Below are 11,082 nucleotides of genomic sequence, written 5' to 3'. Positions count from 1 at the left end.
TCATTGTGATTGTACTGAGCAGTGTGGTTCGGATGAAGACAACTCTTCTTTTGACTCGGATGAGATCCCTGATCGCCGTATGAAGTGAGCCTATCTTAGCTATTTGTCTGTGATAGAGTTGCCTCCTCGACAATAGCCATGTATTAATTTGATGTAGTATTGTATTGCCAATGTATTTTGTGAGACTTGTAGTTCATGATTCCATCTTGTACTATGTGTGCCCAGTTTGTAATATGTGTGCCCAGCTTGTACTATGTACCGAAATGGTTCCAGCTTGTAATATGTGTGCCCAGATCAACTCCAAAGAAAAAGATCTAAGGGATGTTTGTAATCTGTCCCCACCTACTACTACGACTTAGGTGTAATGTGTTTCTATGTAATGTGTAATTCGAACTATTGTATTTGGAACTATTGTGTTTGTGTAATGTGAACCAGTTCAGTTCAATGTAACAGTCTGTGTTCACGGAATGTGTTCAGTCTGTGTTCATTTTCAGTCTGTGTTCATTTTTCAGGTTCATTTCAGTTCAGTTGATAGAATGTGTTCATTTCAGTCCGTGTTCACTTCAGTTGACATTCTGTGTTCATTTCAGTTCAGTTTAGTCTGTGTTCATCTATCAGTGAAAACAGTATGTGTTCATTTTTCAGGTTTTAAGTTGAGTTTCAGTTCAGTTGAGGTTCATTTAAGTTCAGTTCTGTTTTCAGTTGAGTTTCAGTTCAGTTTTCAGGTGTAATGTGTTCAGTTCAGTAGTAATTTGTGTACTGTGTTCACTTCAGTCTGTGTAAGGTGTAATGTGTTCAGTTCAGTTTTCAGGGTAGTAGTTGCCTCAGGCCTCGGCGAGTTCGATCTAGCCCGACAACGGGTCCTTGGTTTATGAACCTGAAAACTGTATGATCAACAGGTACCAGGAACAACAGTGGCAACTAACTAAGGGCTTCATAAGATACAACTCATAACAACAGTGACAACAGGTGCAGAATTATCACATGAAGCCATTATATGATCACAAAATACAACTCATAACACAATTCTTCATTGGGCACTTGATCAGTTAGAATCAAATAACACGATCAGTGGCACTTGATCAGTTAAAATCAAAAGCTCCAGTTTGCTGGTAACCCTGTTTGCCTGTCAGTGGGCACTTGATCGCCAATCAAAAGCTCCAGTTTGTCTGTCAGTTAGAACCAAATAACACGATGCCTGCCCAGTTTCCAATAACCCTGTTGCTGGTAATATCAATGGACCATCAGCCATCATCAACATTAATAGGCAGACAGTATAAAAATCTGGACTATAATGCTGGCAAACAGAAATTGTTCACACAACCTAAGCTTCGTTCACAGAATTCATACTTAAGGTACTGCCACAAACAGAAATTGTTCACACAACTTAAGCTTTGTTCACAGAATTCATACTTAAGCTACTGCCAGAAATAGAAATTAAGCTGTTGCTCAGAAGCAGAAATTAAGCTGCTACTCAGAAGCAGATCTTCTTCTACGGAGTAAGCTTCTTTTTGACAGCTGTCCGAAGTCTCCTAGGTGGTGACCATTCGCTTGTTGACAGCTGAACAGTAGAAGCCTCTTGTATTATTAGCAGCGAGGAAGAAGGGATGTTGGTTACAGGTTGCTGAACAGTAGAAGCCTCTTCTATTGTTGGCAGCTGAACAGTAGAAGCCTCCATGCCAACAAGCTGCTGACTGTGATGATATAAGTTAGATAAACAATAATAATGTTACGAAGAAAGTTGATTTTTACGTATTACCTTTTCTTTGTACCATTAAGGGGACACTTGTAGCTACTCTTCCTATGCCCTAACTCCCCACAATTTGGATAGCTAAATTTTCCTCTAATTACTTTCTTTGTTTTCTCGGTGTCATTTGAAGGCTTCTTCTTGCTGCTACCACCCTCGAGACAAGACTTGATCCTATTTTTCCTTTGACGTCCGACACCTCTTTTACCAAGGGGTGCACCAACCTCTTTTGCAAAGTCCACCTTAGGCCAAAACAACTTGTTCTCAATTGGCTCCACCAATCTTGAGTATGCTTTCCTATACATCTCTATAGAGTAGTAATCATCAACAAACTCCTCCATCATCACATCTCTGAATTGTTGTGCAGTTTTTAGACATAATGCATGGTGGCAAGGCTTCCCGGTATGTTGCCACTCTAGGCATGAACATTCTCTTAGATATGACTTCACCACATATCTAGAAACACAGTCACTGTTGTCTCTCACCTCGACAACATAGTCATCACCTTTTATGACTTCCAGGTGTCCGAGCCCTCGAGTACGTGCATTGAGTTGGGCTATGATGGAGGGTAGTATCTTTCCTTCTAACCTCATCCAATTCGCCTTCTCTTATGAAAAGTTGCATGATCATCAACCTTATTTTGTCAGCAAGGTCGCATACTGGAAGGTCCTTGTAGTCCTTAATCCAGTTGTTGAAGACCTCCGCAATGTTATTCGTCACATAGTCACATTTGATGCTAGGGTTAAAAGCACTGCGGTACCACAATAAACTATGAAACTTATCCAACCAATCAGCGATGGCAGGGTTCTGTTTCACGTTTGCAATGTACATATCATAAACTTCTTTGCTGTACGCCCTAGCAGCAGGGTACATATATTCCGAACCAGGAAATTGTTTGACAAAGTTGTTCATTAGATGCCTGAAACACTCTCTCTTCTCTGCATTGGGAAAACATCCCTCATTGCGTTGGTCAAACCTTTGCAAGCATCAGAACAAACTGCTAGTATAGGAAGATCTCCAATGGCCTTCCGTAACTGCTGCATGAACCATTTCCAATTGTCCTCCGTTTCAGACTCGAAGAATCCAAAAGCAACGGGGAACATCCAATTGTGCCCATCAACTGCTGTAGCAGATGGTAGGTGACCATTCCATTGACCATTCAAAGTAGTAGAATCCACACTCAAGTAAGGTCTGCAACCCTGTAAGAAGCCTGTGATACATGGTCCAAGAGCACAAAAGAAGCGTGTGAAGTAGAATCGACCATCTTCTACTCGAACATCAATTTCAATGACACTATCAGGTGACTTCTGCAATACTGCCTCCTTCCAACTGTACAAAAGTTGAAAGCTCTCTTCCCAGGTCCCATACAAGACTTTCAAAGCTTTTCCTTTTCCATACCAAACTGTCATACACAATTGTGCATTTGTAGGTATCTTGAAGTGTAGTTTGTAATTCCTTAGCACCAATATGTGGTTTCTTAACAATAATAGGAAGAGCTTTTGAAGCAACCCAAGCACTTGTTGGTGTGCTAGTCCTCCTCCGTTCACTAGAAGTACAAGTGTGATGATCATTCAACACTGTCACCTACAAAAATAGCAACAACAATAACACTCTCATTGTATTACTTTGAAGGCCACAGGAATATAAATAAGATAAGTTCTTGACATAAATAAAAAACATATAATTATGGTCGGCGAACCATCCCTCTCAATTCTTGCATTTATGCTCCAAGGACAGCCGCCTCCACGACAATAGCCTCTATATTTCTTCGTTGTACTTGCCTCAATACCTAACTCGAACTCTCTGTCTATGGCATATTGTCTCATTGCCAGCCTAAATTCAGTCATAAATGCATACAAGCTGCCAACATCCATCACTGGATCATTAGAGTCATAGACAACTCTGGTCTCGTGCTGCAAAAAATCAACACAAGGCAAAGCTGCGGAACCATCGCCACCAAGTTGATCTAGATTATTTCCATCAACTCTACGATTGCAAGCATCCTCTCTCTCTCTTTATTTTCTCGTTCATCCTCGGCAGCTAATCCAAGTTTGTAGTACATAACACTCTCATTGGGTACATTCTGAGGTCCCTCTTCTTGCCATCGCAAATTCAGTAAAATTCCCTCAAAATCATTTTCTTGAGTTGACGAATCCGCTACCGAATGACCTTGCTCTACATCATTAATGGGAGGGGGTGCACTGATATCCTCAGGCGCGACTGGTGCCTCAATCAACAAGTGCTCAACGTCTTCAATGGTGACAAACCAATTTGCATTTGTCGCATTGTGCTCAACATCTCCATTGCTGTCGGGAGTATCCATTGCAGTACCTGCCTGAGAGTGATAGATTAAACGTGTTGTCTACATATTTTCTATTTTACTTCAGCAATCGAAAGCCTTGTGTTTTGCTATTAGATTGACAGGCTAAAGTTACGATCTTTGTTTGTGCAAACTCCCCGCTTATGATGAGCATTTCACGTCAGTATCTGACTGATAGAGCTAAACACGATGAAATAGCAGCTGAGTGGACAATGAGATCCGAGCACCAGGGACAGTAGGAGGGCCGAGGAGAGGAGGGGAGGGCCGACGACCACGTACCTGAGGGAGCACCGCCGAGCACCAGGGAGAGGCGCGCCGAAGACCAGGGAGAGGCGCTGCCGAGCACCAGGGAGAGCGCAGACGGGCGCCGAGAGGGAGAGCGCAGACGAGCACCAGAGAGAGGCGCGCCGAGGACCAGGGAGAGCGCAGACAAGCGCTCGGCCGTGGATCCGTTCTAAGAAACGGACTGCCGTAACAACGAGTTGACGTCGGCTAAATCTGACTCAGATAGCAAATATGCGAAGTTCAACGAATTATAATACTAAAAATCCAATTGCGTTGTTTGGGATACTTTTTTTAGAAGCCCAGTCTTGGTGATCACATGGTTCCAAAAAGCTCCTCATTGATGGGTACGCGAGGAAGGAGAAGCGAGAGAGAGAAAGGGACACCATGACCGTGGGTGCGTTCCCCAGCGGAGAGTGCAGGGAACAGCAACGAGAGAAAAAAAGGCGCTCAGCACAGCGAGCGCGCACGCACGGCACAGGCGTGCATCCGTCGCTTATTCCATCATCGGGCCCTCTTCCCTTGTTGATACCACCACTCTGCTCTGCTCCGCGCGCCTCTCATGTCTCCTCTAGAGGGAGAAATTTGCTATTATGGAGATTCTCACGTGCGGCTTCGACGTTTTGGAGGCGTAGGCAGGGGATTAGCTGATATGGAAAAGCAGAGAATAGGCCACTCGCTAAAACGAACAAGAACACTCCATTACTTGGTAACCTCTTTGATTAAAATCATGGACACTCACGTCGTCTACATCCGTTACCTCTCTCCTAGCAGCCGTCGTTCTTTTCTCCTCTTCTCTTCCTGCGCAAATTTATCTGGAATGCAGCAGCCGTCTTCCTCATCCTTGCAACAGCACCGCACGCGCATTCATTAGCTGGTCGCCAAAGAACGGGCGGCAGGCCATGGGCACGCCGCCGGCCATGCCCTCGACGACGGACCCCAGCCGGAGTGCGTGACGAACGCGCCCACGGCTGGGTGCCGCAGCACGGCGGCCTGCGGCGCCCACGACACGATGAGCCTGGAGTCGGCGGCGGCCTTGGCTCGGTGCGGCGGCAGCATCTGGAGCCTTGTCCTTGATCTGGAGCCTTGTCCCTGCTTCTTCTTCCCTGCTTGTCCTTGATTCGGCGGCAGCATCTGGAGCATCTGGAGCACGCGAGGACCCTTGGCCCCAAGGGGTCTGACTGCCACAAGGCCGCTGTGATCGGTGACACCATCGGTGACCCCCTGAAGGACACCTCCGGCCCGTCCCTCAACATCCTCATCAAGCTCATGGCCGTGGAGTCCCTCGTGTTTGCCCCCTTCTTTGCCACCCAGGGTGGCCTGCTCTTCAAGTACCTGTAAAAGGGGCAACACCAAGCACACATCAGAAGTATACGATCTCCCGACCGACCGTGGACAATATCGAATAACTCCTGCCAAATCGCCAGTTCTTTTTGTGTACTGTGCGCTAGCCGCCGCCTAGCTGCACTGCTGTATTTTTGTTTCAGGATTGCTGCTGCTGTTCGCACATTCAATCTTTGGGCCTCCCGGAGCCGGAGGCGCGTTTTACTGTTAGCCTTACTCTTACTCCCTGTAGCTCCACGTAGAAGAGAACCGATGTCCTGCGTCTGGCAATTTTTCTTAGTCCCTCGATGATGGCGATGATGCTGAAACCTTTTTTTTGAACATGATGGCGATGATACATGATGATTGTTGCATTGTACTGGTGGTAAATCACAGTCTGTATTGGCCTGTTCTGCTGGTGCCCATTTCCAATCATCCAATGTCGTGCTCTGCGTTATACGATTGCTGTTTGTACTATCATAGCTGCTGCCGACAAGTTCATAAAAGAACCTTAAACTTGAAGCCAGATCGAGTTCTCTTATTTTCTCGGTGCTTCACAATATTCTGGCATTTCTTTGGTTCTAGGCAAAGTTGTTCTTAGATGCTTTCCACGTCCACCTCGACCGCCTCCAGGGCGGGGATGTTCCCCGCCGCGTCGGTGGCCAACGCCCTGCCGTTCAGCAGCACGACCTGGCTCGTCAGGTCGCCATCCTTGGGGGGTGAGGTGGTACTCGTGTCTCACGGCGCCCGCCGCCGCCTCGCCGAGCAGCAGGCCGACGAGGAAGACGAAGAGGACGAGGTCGAGGTCGTGGAGAACGCGACGGGTATGGCTGCCGCGCGAAGTCTTGGCCGGAGGCAGCGGAGCCCGGCTGCCGCGCGAAGGAGAACACGACGGAGATGGAGGAGAAAGCGACGGAGATGGAGAACGCGACGGGGATGGAGGAGAACTGACGACGACGGCGCTGGGACGGAACCCGGTTTCAACGAGACTAATACTGCTCTGAATCCGTTAATAGAGTTGACATGTCCATTTTAGAGTGTTGGCTATGTCCAGCTTTTCTATAATGGAGAAACCCTCGCCTGAGCCTCTATTTCGTTGAAGTCGCATCTGTCGCGTTTCATAATGTCAAATCTCTCCTCTAGAGGATGTCGTCTCCTCTAGTGGGAGAGAGAGATAGCGCGCCCACGCGGCTTTCTGGAATGCCTGATGAGGCGAGGCCAAGCAAGACAACCTCTTCTCGCGCAGACCGGAGAGATGTGCGGAAGAGAGCCGGAGAGGGACAGCGGCCCACTACTCCCCAATCCACGCACCATTACGACCGCCCTCCTGTCTACCACTACTGCTGATAGGATGATGGGTACAGGGAGGGGTAGTTGAAACTCCATCAGTCCAGTCGTTGGGTCGGTGGCGTTTCTTGACGAGCATGCGTGCTTCCTCAAACTAGCCCCAGCGGCATGTTGTCAACAATCCATGGGCCTTTTGGAGTTTTCGACATCATCTCACCTCGCCTCGCCCACTTCACCCATGGGTCAGAGGAGCTCTCCCCTTCACACGCCGCCCGCGGCAGGAGAGAGAAAGCGAGGGCGAGCATCAGCAGGGCAGGCAGGCGCAAGAAACGTCCCCCACCTCGTCCACCCCATCCTCCTCGCCTTCCGCCTTTATTTCTTGTCGTCTCCTTCCTCGGTCCTATCTCCTCGCCTGCTCCGCCTTTCCTCATCGGTTCATCCTCCCGTATCCTCTCCTCGTCTCCTGCGCCCCTTTTCTTGGGGGCTTGAGGTGAGGTTATCTCGGCCATGGCGGCCATCAAGAAGACCAAGATCGTCTTGGCGCAGCCAGCGGTTGGGGCTCAGCCGTCGCGGCCGCCGTTCTTTTCTCGCGCGCCCGGCTCGGTGCGAGGCGCCGGGGACGAGGCGGCTTACAGGGCCAGCCTCAGGTACCGGGCCCTCCACCAGGACTACCAGGACCTCATCAAGGTGAGCCGAGAGATTCTCTTCTTGAACCCGTCATCCCCTGATTGATTTTGGAGCCACGTTTAGTATTTGTCGTTTTTTTCATGGATTTGCTGTGAGGTTTGCGGTGTTTGTTATGCCCTTTCTTTTTGGGGTTTAGATTTCATTCATCCCTTGTGTTATTTTGATGATTTCTCGTGGATCTCGTCTTTAGTTAGGTTCAACCCGTTTGCTACGGCGTTCTTAGATCCATCTGTGCATTGAAGTTTGTTTAGCTTGATGGTGTTAGTTTTAGTTTTAGATTGTTCCACTGATCTACGATTCAGCTATTGTTGGAGATTTGATATATATGGTCTGAATAATAGAGATAATTGCATTTTTAGAACTCCAAACATAGCACTTAACATTATTGCCATCCCAAACATTTATTTCGTAGAAACAGGACCATGAACATCTACTAATTGATTAACCTGCCATTAACCGTATTTGCTTCGTTTTTCTAATTCATCTCCATCTATTTGTGGTCTACAAGACAGTTTTGCCCCTCACGCAATAAACAAGCAAAGTATGACCGGCAACTCTACAGCATGCATACATTAATCTTCGTCATCGTTCGGATGCTCCGTGGCATTCTGAATTTGATACATTAATCTTCGTCATCGTTCAGATGCTCCTTGACATTCTGAATATGAGATTAACCATTAACATTCTCCCAGATTGAATAAGTTCTTGGCAACTCGTATCCTTCCGGTCTCAATGACAGCGCAAACTCTGGTAGATCAGGAACAGATTGAAGCGCGCTGCACCAGGAAAGTAGTGAAAGTGATTAACTCGCCCCTAAAGCCAAACAATAAATATGAACCATGTAGGTTGTTCATTTATTTATGTTCTTGAGCCTAATTGAAGCAGACTACCATTTCAGTTTTTAACATGTTCTGAATATTATTTTTGGGCAAAAAGCAATCATCATCAAATACAACCCTCCAACTCTAAAATTTTCCATTTTCACATGTAGAACTCATACTGGGATCTATGGATTTACCTATCCTTGTTTTGCTCAAAGAGATGGCCATACACTTGGAACTTCTTCTGCCGTACACTTGGAACTAATACTGGGATCTATGGATTTACCTATCCTTCTTGATGTCTGGAATTTTTTTGCATGATTTTCACGACACCCAAGGAGGAGGTACCCTACGTACAATTGAACAATTAAAAGATCCTGTTAGCACATATCTTGATTAATGGAATAGATTGGATGTGTTCGATTAGCATCAGAACTTGCGACAGTATCTGCCAAACAGAAATTCGCAGGCCCTTTTGCTCTCTGAAAGTAGGTCATCAGCCGCAGGGAATTAGCAGACTACACTGATATTTCTTGGTGCGGGGTCTAGGCAGGCCTTGCCCAGTGCTGGAGAGGCCGTGGCCAATCCGGCGGCGATGGGCGATTCTTCAATCAGATCGCTCCTCTTGTCGTCCATGGCGACGCGACAACAATAGACGAAGAGTAGACGAATCGTAAACAAGAATAGTTTTGGTCAAGAATCATGCACATGGGTAATTGTGTCTCCTCAGACGCAAACTACGTGCAAACGAATTATAAAAGGAATATTATACGCTCAATGGCAGTATAATCAATTAGAAGATCTTTGTAATCCTATTTATATGAAATAAATGTTTGGAATGGCATTACTGCGAAGCGCTATGTTTAGAGTCCTAAAAATGCAATTGTCTCCTGAATGATATCTGACAATGGTTAGGTCTTGTTGACCTGAGCAGGAAATCCAAGCAAAGAAGAAAAGGCTGCACATGAAGAGGCTCAAGAAGCAGAGGCTTTTGGCTGAAGTCAAGTAATTCTCAGATCATATCATTTTTGCTCAAATGTATATGCATGTGTTTTATCTGTGTGTTGTATGATGCCTTTGTCAGTGTGTTATCGTTGTGTTGTGTGATATCTGTATATGTGGGTGGGCATACTGGCATGTTGCTGCGGAAGAGATTGTTAACAGCCCTGAAATGACTGTGTAAACCCATTGTGTTGCAGGTTCCTGCGGAAGAGATACAAATCCATGTCTGAGAACCCTTCTCAGACAATTGTCTGTAGAGTGAGGAATCCAGCAATGTCGTCTGCATCCTGGACAGCTGGTTCGGCAGGTGATACCTGGCACCAGTCGGTTCGTGCTGCCGGGAGCTCCAGTAGAAGCCAGCTGGTGCAGAGAACACACGGTGGTTCTCCAAGGGCATCTCCAGTGATTGACCTCAATGAGGCCTGTGAGCCGGTACAGAATTGTAATTCTCACTTTCTGCAATAGCTCCCAAGTTTGTCGGTTTTCTGAACAGGTTTATCTTATTTCAGGGTTATGAGGAGATGGAAATCGAAGGGCAACATGGTTACATGTCTCCTCTAGGCGTAAACAAGTCAAAGAGGTACCCTATGGAAGGTGCTGCTGCCAGCCCAAGCCAGATGAGAATGCATGTGTTCTGGGATGTCCAGAATCCAGCAGGGCGATCTGGAAAGAGGAAGATCTCATGGCAGGATCAGTTGGCCCTGAGAGTATAGGTAAATGACAATGTTTAGCTCTAGTACAGCAGTAGTATTCTAGTAGGATCAGTATGTGTCATTGCTAGCCTGGTAAATGTAAAGGGATGGCTGGGACAATCTCGATGGTTATCTGTTCATGTTTAGTGATGCTGGAAACATAGGCTGTCTCACGATGAAGTAAAGTAGGTGGGCGTGTGTGTGATCAATCACCAAAATCTTATGGTTCATACTGTTATGGAGTGCTAATGGTTCAATGAGAGATGTAGCTTCCAAGGAAGTAATCTCCTGTTCATGTAGAGTTGGAAAAAATGTGTGCCTGCTCTCTTGACATAAAGTTCTAGAAGGAAACAATTTTTGCAATCTTGGTAAGGTGTTGTGAACTATCTGTTGTCGTTATTGTACATATAGCCATAATCAACGAACATCATTATCACGTTTAAATTTATAGAATAAAATAACTTACTTAAATTTATAGAATAAAATAACTTAAATAGGAAGGAGAGCAGGTGGCAGAGAAACTGTACCTTCAGAAAAGTTGGTGGAGCACTTCAGAAAAGTTGGTGGAGCAGGTCATTAGATGCTTCAGAAAATCGTGAAACTGAAGCTATAAATTTTTAGAAGACATTTTTCATTTTGATAAGTCATTTTGTTTATTATTTAGATTAAAAATATTTTTAAAACTGTTGGGGGCCTTCGGCTTCCGAAGGTCCTCAAAAACATGATTTAACAATGTTTTTGGAGTATAATGTGTGAACAGGTATCTTCGGACTCGAATCGGTACCACAGTGGGAGAAGCCCAAAGAATACGAAGGTTGACACAGCGCCAAAGCTGTGAGCAGGAAAGCTTCGGCGTGATAGCAGAAAAGGAAACCGACTTAAAGATGAAAAGGCTGTTCAGACCTCGGTGGATTACTATAG

General features: G+C 46.0%; 1 protein-coding gene across 1 annotated transcript; it reads left to right on the top strand.

The window, feature by feature from the left end:
- Positions 1-7,166: 7,166 nt before the first annotated feature.
- On the top strand, positions 7,167-10,441 carry LOC100276816 (uncharacterized). Its single transcript, NM_001150525.1, is given in 4 exon segments — positions 7,167-7,646; positions 9,402-9,472; positions 9,667-9,901; positions 9,979-10,441. Coding segments are annotated over 4 exon segments (690 nt in total). The 5' UTR covers positions 7,167-7,466; the 3' UTR covers positions 10,183-10,441.
- Positions 10,442-11,082: the final 641 nt, after the last annotated feature.

The sequence above is a fragment of the Zea mays genome, chromosome 10 (genome assembly GCF_902167145.1).
Source record: "Zea mays cultivar B73 chromosome 10, Zm-B73-REFERENCE-NAM-5.0, whole genome shotgun sequence".
Lineage (NCBI taxonomy): Eukaryota > Viridiplantae > Streptophyta > Magnoliopsida > Poales > Poaceae > Zea > Zea mays.
Note: the sequence above shows the minus strand (reverse complement) of the source record. Positions and strands in the feature narration are given on the sequence as shown.